The following is a 23,635-nucleotide window of genomic DNA, read 5'->3' on the forward strand; positions in this document are numbered from 1 at the left end:
ATTGACCAGCCAGGATCACTCAAACCCTCTTTGCTGCATTTATTTAGTTTAATCTTTGTATGTGGGATATATAAGTGGTGTATTCAACGTATGGTATTCTCCCCAAACCGCCTTTATCAATCTATCACCAGCGAATAGACATTTTTGGAAACTGGACTTTTGAAGTCAGTTAACTCCCTTGCCTTTGGTCATTCGCCACTTACCTATGGGCAGTGGGTCTGTTGGTGGGATCATACACTCTTGCTTGGCAGGCATGAAGATGGAGCCGATGACGATGCAGGTGTCGATGGTGGTGCGCTCGTTGTTACAGATGTAGAACATCACCTCGTCTGTCTGGATGGGGCCCTTGAAGTTGTCGGGACGCCCCACACATGACGGGTAGTCCGCCTCACACTGGGGACACAGCTGGCCCTTTGTGCATACCCGGCTGTATCTGCGCAGCACAGAGTCGTAGGAACCTGGGCAGGATCAGTTGCATCATCATCACCATCATCATCGTCATCACCATTATCGTCATCATCATCAACATCATCATCATCATCATCATATAACACTCCTAGACGCCATTGGTATTTATTAGTATATCTGCGGTAACCGTAACGCGGTGCGGCTCCCCTTAAACCATATTTGCTTGTCGGATTGGAAACTGTACAGGACTTAATGTTAAGGGGTCGACCGTTTGATATTCTTTGGGAGGGATTCTTTAAACTAAAACTATAAGCCTTAATAAAATAAAATCAAAAAGATCTTGCAATAATGTATTTTTTGTTGCTGACAATTTCTTGTCAAAACGTCCACCATAACGTTCGTTCTTTCGTTTGTTCGTTCGTTCGTTCGTTCGTTCGTTCGTTCGTTCGTTCGTTGCAATCACAAAGCCTGACAGTCTGACCGTCTCTTGCGACAAACAGGTTTCTGGCAAACTGACGCGGGAAACCAAAAGTTAAAAATATGGATGTGACGAATACTATTTGTGCATATGCCGCATAAATACAGCATATCCTCCTTAAGTGTGCATGTGTAAGTTTCAGTGTGCATGCAATATCACCAAGCCCTTGACCTGAACGTACATGGTGTCTTGAACTCCGTCCTGGAACCACAGCGTGTGGCGGTGACACACCTCCTGGTCGCCGTGTCAAACAGCTGCGGGTAGACGCACTCCCGCTCGATGGCCATCCCGACCGGCTTGCACTCGAAGTACTTGGCGCAGTGGTTGTTGTGGGGAATGGGACGAGACGGGTCCTGGGCACACAGTGTCTTGGCCTCAGCATCATTAGACGCTAAAATATAGAAATATACATCCATCAATCGTCATAGAACCCGTTTGAAACGTATGTCGTTATACTGGCTGTCTGCAGTATGCCTCTATGTATATAATGATGTACTTCTTACAGACAGGCATATAATGTCGTCATACTTGCTGTCTGCAGTATGCCTCTATATCCATTATGACGTACTTCTTACAGACAATCCGCATTGTTGTCATCATATTCCTCGCCAGCTTAAACTATATGCGTACATAGACCGTGACATATCTCCTGCAGGCGAGACTCATGGTCCTGCGACGCCACGCCACCAAACACCACACCACAAACCCCACAACACTGCACCAAACCCCACAACACCACACCACTAAACTACACACCACACCGCACACACAAAACCACACCACACAACCAGACACCACACCACACCACTCACAACAAACCACACCACAACTCACCACACCACACCACACCACACCACACCACAACACACCACACCACAACACAACACAACACAACACAACACACCACAATTCACCACACAACACCACACAACACCACACCACTCACAACAAACCACGCCACAACAAACCACACAACCAGATACCACACCACACACACAACACCACACCACACCACGCACACCACACCACACCACACCACACCACACTGCCCATGTACGTGCCGTTTACACATCATACGTCCTCCCATGCCTACACTGATGACGTACTGTTCACACACTGGTCACCTGGTGCCATCATACGTCCTTCCCATGCCTACACTGATGACGTACTGTTCACACACTGGTCACCTGGTGCCATCATACGTCCTTCCCATGTCTACACTGATGACGTACCGTTCACACACTGGTCACCTGGTGCCATCATACGTCCTTCCCATGCCTACACTGATGACGTACCTCCTACAATCGCGGCAGGCGTGGCCGAACACATGGCGCCGTCATATTCCTGACCGGACGGACACGAGTAAAAGGACGTCCTCTCGTCACGACACTCATAGAACCTGGTTCTGTCTGTGCTGATGCCGCTCTGGTAGTTGTTCTGGCGGCCCGCACAGGACGGGTAGTACCGCTCACATTCGCTGCAGATGATGGCATTTGCGCATGAGGGGAACTTGCTCAGGAACTGCTCATATTCACCTAGGGGGACATTCAGAGTTAAATTAATTGTTACAGTGCCATTCGCATAGCTTTGAGAAAACATAACAGACCGTTAATGCTGTGACAAATATGTCATAAATCAGGTTGTCATTTAAATCAACAGACACGTTAAGAACCTTTTTTTTATTTACAGATTAAACTACACGCAGCCGAGACAGCGAATGGTGCTTCTCCCAGAACGCGCTGTCCTGTCGAACCCACCCAGAACTTTTTGGAGAAAGTGAAGGCTCCACAACACTTCAGCTTTCTGCACTACCCAAATTGTCAGAAGGGTTGTATTCCTGGCCATCTGGGTACTCTCTCAATGCGGAGGTACCAAGCCTGAGGCACCGAGAACACTGGGGAGGTAAGCAGCTAGGTACTTAAGATGCAAGCCTGACATTTTGAAAGTGAGGTCCGCACATCTGCCATGTTTTTTTTCCTGAATTTTGTCAATCACATTAGTGTCAAAAGGGACAGAAAATTCAATGATACTCGTATACTAGTAAATGATTTCATTTGATTTCTCAAAAAGGACAAGTCCAGGTTTGTTGGCCTGGATAGGTGTGAGGTTGTATACGGTCCTATAATGTTGTATTTATCATTGTCCATGACGTCCTCTCCATATTCATGGATTGATCTCTGTGTCAAAACCACAGGCATGGCGAAGACGGTAATAAAATGATCGAACCACTCCATCATGTCGGTTAAGAAAATGTGTTTGTGCCAAAGCTGGGCATCAACTGACAATGTGTTGGACAGTCTCATTAAATTCAATGCATAATCTACATTTCATATTTACAATTTGAAGCAAATTCACACATTGACGGTTTCGAGTGGGAACTGACTGGTTCTGAGCAGCAAACAGAAAGCCTTATGTTTTACTTTTCAGGCCAGCCGACTTCATCCAAGCGAAAGACTCTGCAGGTTTGGTGTTCTTCTCAACATAGCGCACATAAACTGGATGCAGTGGTTGTTCAGATAGCTTCCCCTTGAAAAACTGAGTCTTGGCCGATTTGATATGGCACTTCGCTTGTTGATATTCATTTCAATACCGTCCAGCAGTACAGAACCATCAACAAAATCAACACTGACATTGAGAGTATGTCCCACATCCTTGGCTCGTTTAAGAAAACTCTAGAATGCCTTGTTTTCATCATGAGTCTTGACATGCTTCACAAGGGGATCATCAGACATATAAATGTATGCAAAAATGCACAATACAATTCTACCATGAAGAGCCTCCGCGTTAATCAAAGCACGCCCTCCCAGTCAGTCCCCTGAATTTCTTGTTTCGTCGAATCAACAACACCCAAATAATACGTAAGGACGTGTATAGTATTTGTGGCTTTGACTTTATTGCGGGCTTTCAGCTCTAAACTCCAGATTTTCTTAAGTCTACATTCGTACTCTGCCTGAATTTTCTCCTTGATATGAGCATTCTGGAGTCTGTCCCTAACCTGCATCCCTAAGTAGGTATAGGCCTGACATTCCACGAGATGGTCAATGACTCCTCCCCAAAAGTAATCTGACTGATCCTCGCTCTTCTAGCTTGTCACGTTTCAGCTGAAGAATGACGCAGTTGTCCAGTCCAAAGGACATGCCAATATCATTAGAGAATGACTCGAAATGGAGAATCTGGTGAAAAAGGGGTATTTGGGACATGAGCTGAGGAGGTCAAGGGTGATAACTTTCTCCCTTGCTAAGCAATGAGCTTGAAGGATTTAGTGACAAACAGAAAATCAAAGGACTAAAAGAATCTCCCTGAAATAGTCCTCTTCTAATAAAAATCATTATTCGGACGATAAAAATTTACATGAAACAAAAATTATCGGTTATATGTTCAGAATGATGATGATGATGATGATGATGATGATGATGATGATGATGATGCTGATGATGATGATGGTGATGATGATGGCATGAGTTGAACAGAGCCAGATCCCGAGGAGGAGAATCAGCTGTAGAACAAAAGAAAAGAAACACAGACATTGTCAACAATTATGGACATCTCAAGGGAAGGCGCAGTTGCAGGACAGATAGACATTGACACTCAGATACTTACACATCTGCTTGGGCTCCTTCCTGAGTCCGCAGTCCGCGAGACTGTACTCAACACACATCTCACTGGTGATGTCGAACAGGAAGGGGTAGATGCACTCTGACTCTCCCACAAGGTTGGAGCAGTTGTAGAACCAGTGACAGTTCCTGGAGTGGGGAATGATGGCAGTGGGGCTGGTCCGGCAGACAGCCTGGGCCTTCGTCAGAGTGTCCACTACAAATACACGTAATCAGTAGATTTGGTTTGTTTGTTCGCACTCAGCAACATTCCGGCTATTTGGCGGTGGCCTGTAAATCATGTAGTCTGGACTGGACAATCCAGTGAATGATATTGTGAACATGGTCCACACTATGGGAGTAACATGACACGTAAGCCAACCAGTCATCGCAGCATAGGTTGCTGAGATCCGTTCTAAACTGGAATCCCCTCGCGGAATCGCTAGATAAAAACCACTATAGCGTTGTATACAACGCCAAGGTGATTTAAACGCTTGGTTCTAGTCAATTCAAGTAATACGAAAAGCTGATTGTCTGCTTGCTAATAAATAAAGATGCAATGTTTCGGCACATATGGCTGTAGATCATTGAGAGCCTTTTAATAGTTCGATGTTGGATATTTTGGACAAAAATAATTTGTTTAAGAAACGCTGTCTCATGGCCTCAGAGGTACAATAATTGATCACTGGGGATGTTGGAGGTCCTCAAATAAGCTATGTTGTTCCAGCAATAAAACAAACCAGACAACCAATTGGGGGATCAGAAAATCCAGCGACACGATAGTTAAGCATGAAAACGACAGTTTTGAATGGCGGCCTGAAAACTTATTGAACCTTACCATTATCACGAGGAGATGTTGGAGGTACAGGGCCACGTGGTGTTGTAATTCCTGGTGACATCGTTGTGGTTGCTGCAGGTGTCGTTGTAACGCCGCTACATCCTAGCATAGTGGGGTCAAAGAAACCGGGTGTACACGCCGTGACGATGGTGCGGTTGTCTCGACATGTGTAGTACATGGTGTTGTCGCCAGGGTAACCAGAAGTTGCGCCATTAGGTTGACCAAAGCATGACGGAAAAGGGCACGTGCAGGTTATGTCTGCGACTTTGCAGGTGTTGATCCCGGTGTAGTCGCCTGGGAAACGCAAATATGAATCATGAATTTAACAAATTTACGAAACAAATTGTTTGCTACCTTAGTCGAAAGACGTATAAACTTAGCAATCATTACTTATCGGCTAGATATCTGCATAAGGAAACAGGATGTAGCTTTTATGTCAACGATGCGTACATCTCTTTCCACAGTGTTGTTATGGAAAAGGTGGTGATGACTATGAAACGAACTTTATCTTAACATCGGACACACTGAAGAACTTCTCATGTCCTAATCTCATCTGAAAACCTGCCTGTTCAGACCAGCTTTGGATTCAGCACATATTTTCATTGTTCTTGGGTCTTTACTAGTTTATGGGTTGAAAGGGTTTTATAATGCATAATTCCTTTTTTCATTCATTCATTCATTCATTCATTCGCACAATCTTTCATTCATTGAAAGCATATTTGCTCCCCGTGAAGATCCTGGGTAGAATAGGTCTTCAGCAACCCATGCTTGTAGTAAGAGGCGACTAACGGGATCGGGTGGTCAGGCTAGCTGACTTGGCTGATGCATGTCATCGATCCCAATTGCGTGGAACGATGCTCATGATATCAATCACTGGATTGTCAGACACGATTGTTTACAGACCGCCGTTATATGGCTAGAATATTGCTGAGTGTGGCGTTAAACAATAAATAAATAAATAAGTGAGTGAGTGAGTGAGTGAGTGAGTGAGTGAGTGAGTGAGTGAGTGAAGGTATGAATGAATGAATGAATGAGTGAATAAATAAATATATTTGCTTCTCCCTCAGGACTCACATCCCCTCACTTTCTCCACCCTCTCGGCACAGTCCACGTCCGTGTATGGCCGGCACACCTTCCCGCTGATAGAGAACTCCTGTGGGTAGACGCACTCGGACATGGCGGTAGGGGGGCTGCCGGCGGGGGAACACTTGTAGTACTGGCCACAGTGTTGGGGGTTGGCCAGTGCCGAGTCAGGGTGCAAGGTGCAGAAAGTCTCCAAGGAAGCTGAAACAACAGCGAGAACATTGCCTTGACAATTTATTCTGTCTTGGTTTTGACAGCTTGGCTTTAATGACATATGTGGTGTACATGGGGTTATTTACATATTCATGATACCATGTGTGTTTTTAAGGCGCCTTGAAACCGGGGCTCCTTTGCTTGCGCCTTGAAGATCGGCGGAAAATTGGTTGTTCTCTTGCACTGACGTTTGTATCATATAAGACATTTCACTGTAGCAATGAGACTGACATGTTTTAATTGGCTGGACCGTAGACCTGCTCTAAGACCAGGTCTATATGGCAGTACCATTGGATAATATACATACGTATTGCATAGACACGTGACACAAAGTTCAAGAGGCCAAATTTGGTGTCTCACATTTAACATATGGGTGTACCTTATCCAAAATCTCAATTTTCTCTCCGAGTTATCAAACTATATTTCTGCGATTCGAAAACAAAGACTGCCTTTCAACGTATAACATAGATTTTGGCTCAGTGTTCATGCACAGCCTGGCCTCTGTGTCTGTTAGAAGCAGTGTCGCAAACTTGCCGGCTTTCGCCTTGCATATTCATATAAGTGTACCTTGTCTTCTGATAACCGCATCAATACTGTCTTGTAGAACATGTTTTTCGATCAATCATAAAAAATGGGAAGATTCTGTGAAAACAGCTACCGTCAGACCAAAGTATCGAACGTGTCGAGAAGGTGACCGCCATTTTGAACTGCCATTTTGTTTGATTTTTTGTAGGTATTTTTGGAAACGCATGTTAACAGTATAAACATACATTTATTGACATTTATGGACATTTATGGACATGCAGTGAGTACTCACCAATGTTTACAGTAGGAGTGCAGGTCTTTGCCAACAGATCAAACAGTTCCCCGTTAGGACATTGTCCTATGGTGGTGAAGACCCCTCCTGTACACACCACGAAGAAGGCCGTCATTTCCTCGCCCACCAAGGGCCATCTGCCGTCAGTCTTCCCTGCACATGAAGGTAGCGTGTCGACACAGGGAGCGCAGCTCTGTCCCACACACTGGTGTTGGAGGTAGTCGCCTGGAAGGTACAGGTACACGTAATGAGGGCAGGTGAAATGGGGTTAAGCGTCGCGAATAAGATTTTTGCACTTACACATGTTTAAAGCACGTGCGGCCGCCTCCGTGGTCTTGTGGTAGAGCGTCCGCCCGGAGAGCGGAGGGTCCGGGGTTCGATCCCCGGCCGCGTCATACCAAAAGACGTAAAAAGATGGTACTTGTTGTTACCCTGTCTGGCGCTCGGCATAAAGGGGCTAAAACAAGGACTGGTCGGCTCGGAGTCAGTATACTGTGTCTGAGTGGGGAATTCATGTTAAACTGCGGCATGGTATCGCAGTGAGCTAGCACTATAAATCGGCATCAGTCCGGACTAGTACAAGCAGCCACGCAAACACGTGCATGCACGTCGCTATATAAGTGCAATAATCTTGGACGCGACGTTAAACCCAATTTCACCTCACCTCGGCTTAAAGCACGTGCATACGCGCGTGTGTGCGTGCGTGTGTGTCTGGCTGCAGTGTTAACTGACTCCAGAAAACACAGTATACTGACTCAGGGTAAGAGCAAGTAGAATCAACTTTCGTCGTTTGGCTGGGCGTCGAACCACCGAACGTCCGCTCTCTGGACAGACGCTCTATACACAAGGAACGCGAGGCGGTCTACCCACAAGAAAAACGAGGCGGTCTATCCACATGACCAGCGAGGCGGCCTGTCAACAAGACAAGCGAGGCGCTCTGTCCACAACACAAGCGAGGCGGTCAGGTCGGGTAAGAAACATTAACTGAGACGCATTATTCCATTAATTCATTAATTCTGTATGGTTCCGGCGACCCAGCTATTCGGTCCTGGAATCCACGCACAATAATGGCTTTCCAGCACTGGAATCTGGAGTGAGTGAGTGAGTGGGTGAGTATGGTTTAACGCCGCTTTTAGCAATATTCCAGCAATATCACGGGAAAATACCACTAGGCTACCCGACCGCCCCTCTCTGAATCTGGAGTATTGGTCAACTAGACACCTCCTACACATGGTACACTCAGATCTACCTACACATTGAGGCTGGTTGACGCCGGTAGTCACATGTGACCCTCTGTCTGTCTTTGCAGGTGTTGTCTGTCGGGTCGAACACTTGCGGGAACAGGCACTCGCGCACAAACTTGTTGAGGTTCCCTGAAGCCATCACTTTCTGACAGTCGTAGAACTGAGCGCATTCCCCGGGGTGGGGGATTATCATGGCCGGGTTCTTGGCACAGAACAGCTCCAGGGTCGCTGGAATGTAGATTGGGGTCATTCTGTACTATTTATTAATTCAAAAAGCAATACTTCGATATTATGAAGTTACAAAATGTATTTCATATTCAAATTGTAATTATGCAAGTTCCCATGCCTTCTAGTCTTCTCTACATGTATTATTAGAAACTATGTATAACTATGATATCTGATCTGTCCATGCTACAAACATGCCAATAATGTCACAATAAATCCATGCACACTCCATTTATGATATTGAAATGTAAAATATGATGGAAAATGGATAAAAAAAATGTTAAATTCTGTACAAACATGCATCGGGCATTATTATGTTCATTAACTTCCTTTAAATGCTATTGTACAAATTTCGGAATAAATTGTCTGTCTGTCTCTCTGTTTAAATGCTATAGCATCTTTGCCACATTGGACATATGAACTGCTACGCATATCATTGGGTAAACGGGTGTAGCGCTTGTGTTTGGCAAAGCATGTGGGTTTAATAGACATTCGTCAAAGGCCTTTTTGGATGATTACCCGGATATAATCGAAATGGAAAGGAATATATGAAAGATACTTTGAATAAGATAAATAATGGGACCGCCGTGATGAACTACTCCAGCTACATCACGACGTATCAGCTTGATTTGGGACTACGGTGAAACACTGGGGCGAACGTGGTGCTCACTGACCAATGATCACGAACCAAGTTCAAGGCGAACTTTTTTCGAACCTACAATCTAAGATCCGGAAGGCGTTGTACCAAACAACCTCAGCGCTACGACTGTCTTAGTCTATGTTAAGGTATGGGAGTCACGTTCACCTTAGTGCTAAGATCGCTTTGTACAACGGCACCCTGGTCACTGACTAGTTCTGCGCTTGCTGTGACCAAAAACTTAAAAATATGTCTCATTAATCTTAATGACTCAAAATACACTCAACATTGCTGTAATACCGCCGCCGAGACTCAAACTTTCAACTCACTTCTGAACATATGCCGTGGCTCGTCAACATTACTTGCTTGTGTTTGGCATTCAGCGTGGGCGGATACAGAGGGGGGTGCGGGGTGCGCACCCCCCCCCCCCCCCCCCCCTTTTTATTTCGAAAAAAAATCTTTATTTCTGTATAAATTACCACCAAAGACAATAAATAGATCTTAATTGTGCACACACACACCCCTTTTAAAAAAAGCTGTATCCGCCCATGTTCAGTATAATAACCTTATCACGCTGATTAATTCAGACTTATACGTCTCGATGTTCATCACACAAACATACCTGTGCTAATTTCTGACCCACATTCTTCTACCATCGGGTCAAAGATCTTGCCGCCCAGGCAAACCTTCATGTTGCGGGTGCGTTCCTTGTGGCAGTCCAGGTACTCGGAGGTCAGCGCCTTGCCGGCGTAGATGTTGGGGCCATCGGTGAGACCCACACAGCTCGCCTCACACGGGATGCACTTCTCTCGGCCAATGCAGTGGCCAATTACATAGTCGCCTGGAGTGTGGAGTACGGGATGATTTTGTATTGTCAGTAGGTATATTATACCAATATAAACTGTGATATTTTATTGCCTGTATAAGTTTGCTACGTACGCGATCAATCGCAAAGAACAATGAAGAACCAAGCGTGTGTTTATTCATGATATAACATTGTTTTATCATGACGTCATTTCTGGTGATTCGAACATGCTCGCAACTTGACTGGCCGACGTTATTCTTAAGAGGGAAGTGTCTAGTGAGTTGTTCTCCGTAGATGTAGCTGGACAGCGCAGATGAACGCAATAACCGAACGATCGGATCCAAAAGTGGGAGAGATATGACAATCGGTATTGTGAGAAAAGGTACGGATAATCGACGATCGAGCAAATTGGGAGAATATGCGGGAAATACCAAACTTAACCCCCTGTTCATAAAATGGACTTGCCCGACATTGCCGTGGTCGGATTCTGTTGAGGGTGTCATCATTATTTAAATACGGGAAAATATTTTTAAAGCTTGTTCATTTTATTAACATCCTAAAAGAGGCTGTATATAATATTGATGTATCATATAAGAAATAAACGACGAGTGGGGGGTGTTTCTCGTGCAATTTTTAAAACACTGCATGGAGAATAAACCATGAGGGGCGCAACTCGTCGTTTATTTCTTATTTACGCATCCTTAGCTAACAAGGTAGGTCTATTGGAACATGCCATCTTGATATGCGCCAATGGCGAAACCATTATTACCAATGGATCTGTGTGCACTTGATTTTCCTTCTCGACGCAAGGGCTAGAAGGTTAACAGGCACAATGCATCTCATCCTACCGGGTACCCAGCCACTGCTGGGTGAACATGGGCATATTTCGAACAAATCTCTGCCTACGGAGACACCCCATGAAACACATGCTTCCGTGTGGGGCAGGACCGAAGCGCTAGAAACTCTCAGGATTCAAGCTGCCGAACGCCTTAACCCATCCACCTACTCTCCGCGACCTGATTTGTTACTTACGCTGTACACATTACCACGTGCTACATGCCACCACGTGGTGGAGAAAAAAATATCACAGTACAGATTATCATTCCCCTCAACATCTGATCTGAATCAAAAGTTTCCTCAAAACGAGTCATTGGATTATTCGACACAGGATTTGGCAGTGTCACAAGTGACCCCGGAGACATTTACACGCACGTATATTTGCTACTCTGAAATACCCCAGAATCTGTTTGACAATATCTGTGTGGAAATGTTCCTGGTGTCCTAACATTGGCCTATACAGTTTCCTGATATAGATCCGGTCTGTGGTTAGTGGGCCGATATGTGCCCCTTTCACTGCCAAGGCCTTATATCCCCGCATCAGATTACCACAGAATGTCCTGGGACGCTATACACCAGTTATCATTCTCGGGGTCTGCAAACTCTAGGATACATTGTTCCTGCGGACATTGATTTCGTATGACTTGTCTTTTTTGTTTCTGTTTTTAAAACGCCACACTCAGAAATATTCCAACCATTTGGCGGCGGTCTGTAAAGTATCGAGTCTGAACCAAACAATCCAGTGATTAACATCTTGCGTAATGATCCACGAAGTTGTGACAGATGACATGCAATCAACCATGTCACCACCTGATCTATTTAGTCAACTCTTGCGGCCAGCATTGGTTTGAAATACTGTGGCCTCTATGACACAGGGAGCCAGTGAAGATCCGGGGTAGAATAGGTCTTCAGCAACCCATGCGACTATGCTTGTCTAAGAGGCGACTAACGGGATCGGGTGGTCAGACTCAGTGACTTGGTCGAGGCATGACATCGCATCCCAATTGGGTGGATCGATGCTCATGATGTCAGTCACTGGATTGTATGGTCCAAATTCGATTATTTACAGACCACCGTCGTATAGCTGGAATATGAGTGTGGCGTTAAACAACAAACAAACAAACAAACTTACATGGCGCCTTGGGTTCGGATCTGAGGCCGCACATGACGCCGGGGTAGAACTTGCACATACGGGCCACGGGGTCGAACAGGAACAGGTAGGGGCACTCGTCCTGGTACTCCTCCAGGGTAGAGTTGGGGCGGGCGGCGATGTTGCTGCAGTTGTAGAACAAGGAACACGACTCCGGGGACGCGAACGTTGTTATCGCCGTCGAGTTGCGTTGGCAATAGGTAGCTATAGATGCTGAAAGGCAGTAATATACTTGATGTAATCTACAAGACCGTGAACACTCCTCAAATAAGAGATACTCCCCATGTTTTACTGCTAATTGTATAATCGAAAGCATATATTCAATATTTAAGTAAACAGTAGCACGACTTGGGGAATGTGTATATTAGCTTGGAACTTCATTGACAAGAGTGGAGGATAGATGCTGAATGGCAGTTATATTTCATGTGAGATGCAATACAGTGACTGCTGATACTAGCAATTTTCAAATCATAAAAAATACTTAATATGTTTGATTAGTTTGTTTGTTGTTTAACGCCACACTCAGCAATATTCCAGCTATATGACGGCGGTCTGTAAATAATCGAGTCTGGACCAGACCATCCAGTGATTGACAACATCGATCCACGCATTTGGGTTACGATGACATGCATCAACCATGAAACATCGATTCATGATTTTTCGCATATCGATGTGATTTCATACTGCTGAAAGCCACCACTTGCTGAGATGTTCCTAGATGTTGTTATAGTGGTTCGTCCATTAGTGAGTGAGTGAGGTGGGTGTGACACCACTTTGAACACTATTTTTAGTTATACCGCATGTGGGAAGAAAACGGGAACAGTTAAGAAAGTTTAAAACGGTTATTTCTTTGGTTACATCCAGCAGAACGACTATGGTGCTGACAAATCCAGAAGCATATGTAGGCCGAACTGGCACGCCTCACGGATGCACAGTGAATCACAGCGACTAAGGCGATTACATACATGGAAATAGTACTAATTATTTAGAAATGCAAGAAATTCCGTTCTAATTTATCATCCTACTTACGTTTATAGTTGATGGTGCACAGCCGGGCTATAGGATCAAATACCTCCCCTCGACCTTTACACTGCTTGACCGTCTCGACCAAACCACCCTTACAGACAACGTACTCAACATCAAAGGGCTGAGTGGAGTAGCCATGTTCTCCGTCAGGAAGACCGGTACACACAGGGCGACCACACTCCAGGTGGTAGGAACCTGCACATATACAGAAAGACTACAGACCGGTACACACAGGGCGACCACACTCCAGATGGTAGGAACCTGCACATAGAGACTACAGACCGGTGCACACAGGGTGACCACATTCCAGATGATAGGAACCTACACACATGGAGACTACAGACGGGTACACACAGGGCGACCACACTCCAGATGGTAGGATCCTGTACATATACATAGAGACTACAGACCGGTACACACAGGGCGACCACACTCCAGATGGTAGGAACCTGCACATAGAGACTACAGACCGGTACACACAGGGCGACCACACTCCAGATGGTAGGAACCTACACACATGGAGACTACAGACGGGTACACACAGGGCGACAACTCTCCAGATGGTAGGAACCTACACACATGGAGACTACAGACGGGTACACACAGGGCGACCACACTCCAGATGGTAGGAGCCTGCACATACACATAGAGACTACAGACCGGTACACACAGGGTGACCACACTCCAGATGGTAGGAACCTACACATAGAGACTACAGACCGGTACACACAGGGCGACCACACTCCAGATGGTAGGAACCTACACATATACACAGAGACTACAGACCGGTACACACAGGGCGACCACACTCCAGATGGTAGGAACCTACACATATACATAGAGACTACAGACCGGTACACACAGGGCGACCACACTCCAGATGGTAGGAACCTACACATATACACAGAGACTACAGACCGGTACACACAGGGCGACCACACTCCAGATGGTAGGAACCTACACACATAGAGACTACAGACCGGTACACACAGGGCGACCACACTCCAGATGGTAGGAACCTACACATATACATAGAGACTACAGACCGGTACACACAAGGGCGACCACACTCCAGATGGTAGGAACCTACACACATAGAGACTACAGACCGGTACACACAGGGCGACCACACTCCAGATGGTAGGAACCTGCACATAGAGACTACAGACCGGTACACACAGGGCGACCACACTCCAGATGGTAGGAACCTGCACATAGAGACTACAGACCGGTACACACAAGGCGACCACACTCCAGATGGTAGGAACCTGCACATAGAGACTACAGACCGGTACACACAGGGCGACCACACTCAAGATGGTAGGAACCTGCACATAGAGACTACAGACGGGTACACACAGGGCGACCACGCTCCAGATGGTAGGAACCTGCACATATACATAGAGACTACGGACCGGTACACACAGGGCGACCACACTCCAGATGGTAGGAACCTGCACACATGGAGACTACAGACCGGTACACACAGGGCGACCACACTCCAGATGGTAGGAACCTGCACACATGGAGACTACAGACGGGTACACACAAGGCGACCACACTCCAGATGGAAGGAACCTACACATATACATAGAGACTACAGACCGCTACACACAAGGCGACCACACTCCAGATGGTAGGAACCTGCACATAGAAACTACAGACCGGTACACACAGGGCGACCACACTCCAGATGGTAGGAACCTGCACATAGAGACTACAGACCGGTACACACAGGGCGACCACACTCCAGATGGTAGGAACCTACACACATAGAGACTACAGACCGGTACACACAGGGCGACCACACTCCAGATGGTAGGAACCTGCACATAGAGACTACAGACCGGTACACACAGGGCGACCACACTCCAGATGGTAGGAACCTGCACATAGAGACTACAGACCGGTACACACAGGGCGACCACACTCCAGATGGTAGGAACCTGCACATAGAGACTACAGACGGGTACACACAGGGCGACCACACTCCAGATGGTAGGACCCTGCACATATACATAGAGACTACGGACCGGTACACACAGGGCGACCACACTCCAGATGGTAGGAACCTGCACACATGGAGGCTACAGACCGGTACACACAGGGCGACCACACTCCAGATGGTAGGAACCTGCACACATAGAGACTACAGGCGGGTACACACAGGGCGACCACACTCCAGATGGAAGGAACCTACACATATACATAGAGACTACAGACCGCTACACACAAGGCGACCACACTCCAGATGGTAGGAACCTGCACATAGAGACTACAGACCGGTACACACAGGGCGACCTCACTCCAGATACCCCGAACCTGCACACAGGTAACGATAACCAGGTACGTTCCCTATTTTGTAAATGCTATTATTTGAAACACGGTTTTTTACTGAGTGGAGGGCAGCTTCCGACAGCAACTATTCATTACTCACACTGGTCGAGCGGTGTTGGGGCTTGGCAGGTGACGTTGGGGTTGATGTTGGGGTCGATGCACGTTTTGGTGTCGCTGTCATAAAGCTGGGGGAAGGGACACTCATCTTCATACTGCAGCAGCCCATCAATAGGGATGGTCCTGTTACAGTTATAGAACATGGCACAACTCTCTGGGTGAGGGAACGTCAGAGTGGAGTGGAAGGGGCAGGTTGCGTTGGCCACATCTGCAAGATGAGCAAGAAAGACGTGTATTGAAGCATAAAACACACAACAGATAGGTATGCAGTGGTGTAAGTCAAGACCAAGAGGACATTTGTACGATGCAGCCGTTGGAACATTACGCTCGGCTTGTACTTAAACAATGATGCCAGAAGAGTTCCGTTATATCAGGCTTTATTTGAACCACCTGACCCCTCTGTTCGTATCACACTTTACAGATCACTTTCATCTCATGAAAGCGGGGCGGTCGGGTAGCCTAGTGGTTAAAGCGTCCGCTCGTCACGGCGAAGACCCTGGTTCGATTCCCAACATGGGTACAATGTGAGAAGCCCATTTCCGGTGTCCCCCGACGTGATATTGCTGGAATGTTGCTAAAAGCGGCGTAAAACCATAATCTCTCGCTCACTCACTTTCGTGAAAGCAATAGCGTTTCAAGAAATTCCATCTCTCAGCTTTCATTATAGATATATTTCAGGCCATGCCTTCTGAACTGTAAGAAGGTACATCCATCAACATATCAACTAGATAGCATGATGTAATATCAACAAGAGCCCAAGTTTGAGATATCGGCCGTTGTTACTTTTCAACTTGAATGAAGTAACTTAAAATTTCTATCCTATCAAATCCAGCGCGAAACAAAGGCTATTATTATAATATTCTGCAAAAATGTATTCATAATATGGGGAAAAATGTCTTCCTGTTATATCATCCGTATTATTGAAGTTATGCGGCCTTGCTCTTCTTATATCATTATACATATTATATAAGATAGCTACGCCATAAATCGCAAAGAACAATGAAGAAGGAAGCGTGGTTTATTTCAGGATAAAAAATGAGCTCGCAGCTTGATGACGTCGTAAATTGGACTACGCTATTTTTAGAGGGAAGTGTCTAGTAGGTCGTTCCCCATAGATGTAGCTGGGCAAAGTAGATGAACGCAATGGCCGAACGATTGCATCCAAACGTGGGAGAGATATAAACGTATTGGGGGAAAAGGTACAGATAAAAGGGTAACTATTTTTAAAGCTTGTACGTTTTATTAAGATCCTTAAGGAGGCTGTACAAAATGTCGATATCTCATATAAGAAATAAATTACTCGTGGCCGTTCTTTATCGTACAATATAACACTACGGGGAGAATAAACCCCTCGGGGCTGCACCCGAATATTTCAGAGTGCGGTGTTAAACAACAAACAACAAAAAGCATATATTCAATCATCAAATTGCATACCTCTTAAATTTTTACAGTTCCTGTTATCTCCAGAACAGCTGACAGCTCCATCAAAGAACTGGTTGGGTGGACACGTTTGCCAGTAGGCTGTTGTGTCAATACATTGCAAAAAGCCTGTGCAGTCAAAGTCTACAGCCTTAATACCGGTGCCCCCACAGAGGAAGTTATATCGGGGATAGATGCCTCTCGCTAACGTGTTGACCTCGGTGATGCAGCAGAGCAGTAGCGTTGATACTAGTAGGGACTTCATTCTGAAACAACAGGACAAGATTGTATACAATGAAACCTCATTTATCCGGAACCCTCTAATTCCGGAAACTTTCTTATATCGGACAATTTCACCGAGTAAGTTTTCAATGTCCTTGTATTTTATTTTGTTTTACATTTGTCGAGGGATGTGAATTTGATTAAAGCAGAGGATATAATTTGCAAAACCGGATATGATATTTATTTATGTAAATAAATGAATGTTTCAAATTCATTTATTTGTTGTATAAAATATGTATACTTTTTTGTTGTTCATCTGTTAACATTATATACCCTTATCAATTAGTTTCCACTCTTTACTTAAATGTTGCACTGCACTTGTGATTCCGGGTTAGAATAAAGGTCCAGTAATTCGTATTGAGCTTTTTTTCTTGCACTTGATTGTGGTAATTTTTTTATGTTTATGGTTGCTAAAAATCAATTCTACTGTTACACTCAAAACAGCCCGTTGGGTTTCCGGAGTGAAATTGTTTTTTGCAACCAATGCTTGTCGTAAGTGGCGACTAACGGGATCGGGTGGTCAGGCTAGCTGACTTGGTTGATGCATGTCATCGTATCCCAATTGCGGGGATCGATGCTCCACATGTCTATCACTGGATTGTCTGATCCAGTTTCGAATATTTACAGACCGCCTTCATACAGCTGGAATATTGTTGAGTGTGGCGTTCAACAAACTATCTAATAGTGCATTGTGGGTTAGCCCTGTGGTCACAGTGTTCGCTCGTCCTGGGAGAACCCGGGTTGGATTTTCATATGGATTTAATATGTGAAGCCCAATCTTGGTGATCCCCGGGGTGGAGTATTTCTAAAAGTAGCATCAATCAATTCTCACGTATACTCACCCTATTCATCGTCACATTTTTCACATGCCCACAATTCATTAAACTGATAGCTACAAAACAAAGGTAATTCACACGCACTAGAATACAATGAGGCAAAGGTGTCCTCTAACGTCATTTGATTGATACGCGCACTAAACTACACCCCAATTGATGGGATGAAAAGGTTACATGCGGTGGTCGGTGAGGATCAGAAATCGTGTTGAGTCGCACCTCCCTCCAGGCAGTGTAGGCTGTGTACCTAGTTACTGTTTCAGTGTGTTGTAAATGACATAGATAAAACTGTCAAGCGGATCACGCGTGCACGCTGAAAATGGGATACATTGCCCCGTTGATACAATACGCTGTGACCCCGTAGGAATTCCAAGGTAGAATTGGTCTCAAGTATGCTATGCTTAACTGGAAATTCGGTTCTCTGGCTTTGCTAGTTTCTGGGAATCCTGCATGAACTTGTCCCGAGTAACCTATGCATATTATTATAGTCAACTTCACTGGAAATACGGCTCTCTGGTTTTGCTATTTTCTGCGGAATGCGGCATGAACTTGTCCCCAGTAACCTATGCTTATTATAATAGTCAACTTAACTGCAAATACGGCTCCCTGGCTTTGCTATTTTCTGCGGAATCCGGCATGAACTTGTCCCGAGTAACCTATGCTTATTATAATAGTCAACTTAACTGCAAATACGGCTCTCTGGCTTTGCTATTTTCTGCGGAATGCGGCATGAACTTGTCCCCAGTAACCTAGGCTTATTATAATAGTCAACTTAACTGCAAATACGGCTCTCTGGCTTTGCTATTTTCTGCGGAATCCGGCATGAACTTGTCCCCAGTAACCTATGCTTATTATAATAGTCAACTTAACTGCAAATACGGCTCTCTGGCTTTGCTATTTTCTGCGGAATGCGGCATGAACTTGTCCCAAGTAACCTATGCTTATTATAATAGTCAACTTAACTGGAAAGACGGCTCTCTGGCTTTGCTATTTTCTGCGGAATGCGGCATGAACTTGTCCCCAGTAACCTATGCTTATTAAAATAGTCAACTTAACTGGAAATACGGCTCTCTGGCTTTGCTATTTTCTGCGGAATGCGGCATGAACGTGTCCCAGGTAACCTATGCTTATTATAATAGTCAACTTAACTGGAAATACGGCTCTCTGGCTTTGCTATTTTCTGCGGAATCCGGCATGAACTTGTCCTCAGTAACCTAGGCTTATTATAATAGTCAACTTAACTGGAAATACGGCTCTCTGGCTTTGCTATGAATCCGGGATGGAACTTTTCCCCAGTGACCTATGGTTTATGGTCGGCTAGAATGGATCGGGGGACCAGGCTTTGTTACTTTGCTTTCATGTCGATCCCCGTGACTCCATGTGGAGTCTGAGGTAGAATTGGTCCTCAGTTACCTGTTTGTAATAGTCGACAAACATGGATCGGGGCATCATATGCTGTGGAATTTTCGTGCTGTCGTTGCTCAACGGCGTGGATCGTTGTCACATTCTGTCTACATTCTATTCTAGCAATATCACGGCGGGCCTAATTGAGACACAGTTAAGTACGGACTGACGTGATATAGCTGAAACAGTACCGACTGCGATGTTATATAACACCCCCTTCACTGAATAAGCCGTGTTTATATAAAATGCTAATTAATACAAAACCAACTTCAATCAATACGCCGTGTACAAAAAACAGATTCAGGTAAATACAACACTCACTTCACTCATTACGCCGTGTATGGAAAAACAGATGCTAGTTCATACAAAACTCGCTTCACTCAATACGCCGTGTATAGAAAACAGATTCAAGTTAATACAACATTCATTTCACTCAATACGACGTGTATGGAAAACAGATTCAAGTAAATACAAAACTCACTTCACTCAATACGCCGTGTATGGAAAACAAATTCAAGTTAATGCAACACTCACTTCACTCAATACGCTGTGTATGGAAAACAGATTCAAGTTAATACAACACTCACTTTACTCAATACGCGGTGTATAGAAAACAGATTCAAGTTAATACAACACTCACTTCACTCAATACGCTGTGTATGGAAAACAGATTCAAGTTAATACAACACTCACTTCACTCAATACGCTGTGTATGGAAAACAGATTCAAGTTAATACACACTCACTTCACTCAATACGCCGTCTATAGAAAACAGATTCAAGTTAATACAACACTCACTTCACTCAATACGCTGTGTATGGAAAACAGATTCAAGTTAATACAACACTCACTTCACTCAATACGCCGTGTATGGAAAACAGATTCAAGTTAATACAACACTCACTTCACTCAATACGCTGTGTATGGAAAACAGATTCAAGTTAATACAACACTCACTTCACTCAATACGCTGTGTATGGAAAACAGATTCAAGTTAATACAACACTCACTTCACTCAATACGCCGTCTATAGAAAACAGATTCAAGTTAAACAACACTCACTTCACTCAATACGCCGTGTATAGAAAACAGATTCAAGTAAACACAAAACTCAATTCACTTAATACGCCGTGTATGGAAAACAGATTCAAGTTAATACAACACTCACTTCACTCAATACGCTGTGTATGGAAAACATAAGCAAAGTTCACCAGGGAAGAAATACTAAGTCCGCCAATACACCAAGATTGAACTTCTAACTTCAACAAGGGCAGAGTTGAATCAGCCATACATTCTCACAGAGATATGTTTCGGCAAGTTCAATATGCGGAGCTAATGGTTTGCATACGTCATTGTCAGTTTATATCAAAGACTCGGTCCTAAGTGAGAGAAATATATATAAAAACAATGCCTGAAGGGCAGTATATCCCTGTCACATAAAAGGAATCTAAGCAAGAAGGACACGGCCAATTTGTTAAAGCTTCACTTTTAATTATGCTCAGATTGACATAATTGCAAGGGATGGGAGCGCTTCACTGGTTCAGTGTCGCATAACAATCGCAAATCCTGAAGTATCTGAAAGGTTTACCTGTCACCGTTTACCCAGATGCCCAATGCAGGTGAAGAAGTAAACAGGTCTTTAGGTCTTACAGTCGACAAAAGCAGATTTTCGGGAATTATTTAGTTGAAGCACGTCATCTTTAATCATATACCTCTATTCTTTGATAGGTTTTAATAGTTTGGAAAACATGACGTCGGGAAACCTTTATGGATAATTTCTATATAATTTGTAACGACGTTTCAGGGCTACTTCTTGCCCTTTCGGGGCGGTCGGGTAGCCAAGTGGTTAAAGCGTTAGCTCGTCACGCCGAAGACCCGGGTTCGATTCCCGACATGGGTACAATGTGTGAAGCCCATTTCTGGTGTCCCCCGCCGTAATATTGCTGGAATATTGCTACAAGCGGCGTTAAACTATACTCACTCGCTCTTGCCCTTTCACCAGATGGATGTACCTCCCAACATCATGTGACTCTTAGGTAAAACTCTTACAATTAACAACATCACTATGGTAGGTTAAACTCTTACAATTAACAACATCACTATGGTAGGTTAAACTCTTACAATTAATAACATCACTATGGTAGGTTAAACTCTTACAACTAACAAGAGCACTATGGTAGGTTAAACTCTTACAATTAACAACATCACTATGGTAGGTTAAACTCTTACAATTAACAACATCATTAAGGTAGGTTAAACTCTTACAATTAACAACATCACTATGGTAGGTTAAACTGTTACGATTAACAACATCACTATGGTAGGTTAAACTCTTACAATTAACAACATCACTATGGTAGGTTAAACTCTTACAATTAACAACATCACTATGGTAGGTTAAACTCTTAAAATTAACAACATCACTATGGTAGGTTAAACTCTTACAATTAATATCACTATGATAGGTTAAACTCTTATAGTTAACAACATCACTATGGTAGGTTAAACTCTTACAATTAACAACATCACTATGGTAGGTTAAACTCTTACAATTAACAACATCATTATGGTAGGTTAAAAAGGATGTTAATAAAAGCGATAAATTCTTTTTTTCCTTAGACAAAAGAAAAATGTACTGACAGCACAGTCGGTTGAACTATTCCGTCTGTGTCACGAGCATGTCTTAATGTGTTCGCGAAAAGATGAGTGTATCCTGTCCAATCGGCGGCCCCGTCACAAACACACACAAAGGCAAGTCACACGGGAACATGGTGCAAGTCAAAATAGGAATTGCATCGGACATCATTTTTGTCACTGATGCGTCAAATTTGGAAATGTACTCCACATGTCTACCATTCAACAAAGTGAAAGCTATACTGAGGCCTTGCATGTTGAACCCTCGCTTGAAGATCTTTAAACAAACTAAATAAAACTAAATAAGAAGGACCGTGCAAGTTGACAAGCCTCTCTTTCATGGGATGTCCGTATTTGTTTTACTCCGAAATTATTCTGCTTATGCAACGGTAATTTTTCGTAGATGTTTCTGATGATGTCAACGTTTTCCCAAGAACTATTTTTATAGCTAAAATGGAAAGAATTTGTCATTCAACCGACGGCATGTTATCAGAAAGGGGGCCCCTGTAACTTTAGAATGCCCTCCTATTCCTTGACGACGGGCTATTATCACGCCCGTTGTTAGGTGACGTCATAGGATAGGGATAGGTGACGTCACGTTCTATTGTGACGTCATCTGGTTTGTTCTATGACGTTTCCATATTTGTAAACGTGGGTCAGTGACATTCGTGTTGATTGCAGTAAATGTTTCAAAACCGATGTTGTTGTTTCTTTTTATTTGATAACAAATTCCATCCATTTTAGCTATAATAACGGAAACGCTTCTTTCAGGGCATTATCATTTGCAGAAGCCCTCTGTAGGGCAGTTAATGGAAGACCTCGGTCTTTCGTCGGGCACTGCTGCCTAGTGCCTGACCCCACAGAGAAGACCTCCAAAAGATCTCATAGTTTGGTTTGTTTGTTTGTTTAAAACGCCGCACTCAACAATATTCTAGGTATATGACGTTGGTTATCCAGTGATTGACATCATGAGCATCGATCTACGCAGTTGGGATACGACGATATCCGATGCCGTTAGTAGCCTCTTACGGCAAGCAATGGTTGAAGACCAATTCTAACCTGGATATTCACTGGGAATATTAGAAATATGGTCATCTCTGTATAATGTGTTACGTAAGTCGGGCTGCATTTTTAACACTATATAGACCATATTGTCAGTAACATAGAAACCGTTAATACACATTTTTTTGTAACAGCAAAACTGTTAAAAATAACCTAATTGTATGTATTGTAATGTAACGCTAACACACACTAC

The 23,635-nt window shown here is 44.2% G+C and overlaps 1 protein-coding gene across 2 annotated transcripts in view; it reads right to left on the minus strand.

The window, feature by feature from the left end:
• The window catches only part of LOC124144751, a 61,659-nt gene that overhangs the window by 16,041 nt on the left and 21,983 nt on the right, over window positions 1-23,635 (minus strand). For both annotated transcript variants that reach the window (XM_048391183.1, XM_048391182.1), the window contains exons 2-14: window positions 17,243-17,493; window positions 15,792-16,016; window positions 13,358-13,549; window positions 12,311-12,541; window positions 10,159-10,377; window positions 8,684-8,902; window positions 7,431-7,655; window positions 6,392-6,601; window positions 5,318-5,611; window positions 4,487-4,696; window positions 2,182-2,421; window positions 1,068-1,277; window positions 204-458 (exon numbers count right to left, since the gene is read on the minus strand). In XM_048391183.1, the coding sequence (XP_048247140.1) occupies window positions 204-458; window positions 1,068-1,277; window positions 2,182-2,421; window positions 4,487-4,696; window positions 5,318-5,611; window positions 6,392-6,601; window positions 7,431-7,655; window positions 8,684-8,902; window positions 10,159-10,377; window positions 12,311-12,541; window positions 13,358-13,549; window positions 15,792-16,016; window positions 17,243-17,492 (2,980 nt within the window). In that variant the 5' untranslated portion in view covers window position 17,493. The remainder of the gene's footprint in view (window positions 1-203; window positions 459-1,067; window positions 1,278-2,181; window positions 2,422-4,486; window positions 4,697-5,317; window positions 5,612-6,391; window positions 6,602-7,430; window positions 7,656-8,683; window positions 8,903-10,158; window positions 10,378-12,310; window positions 12,542-13,357; window positions 13,550-15,791; window positions 16,017-17,242; window positions 17,494-23,635) is intronic.

Source organism: Haliotis rufescens, unplaced genomic scaffold (assembly GCF_023055435.1).
Source record: "Haliotis rufescens isolate VD_foot unplaced genomic scaffold, xgHalRufe1.0.p SCAF_9, whole genome shotgun sequence".
NCBI lineage: Eukaryota > Metazoa > Mollusca > Gastropoda > Lepetellida > Haliotidae > Haliotis > Haliotis rufescens.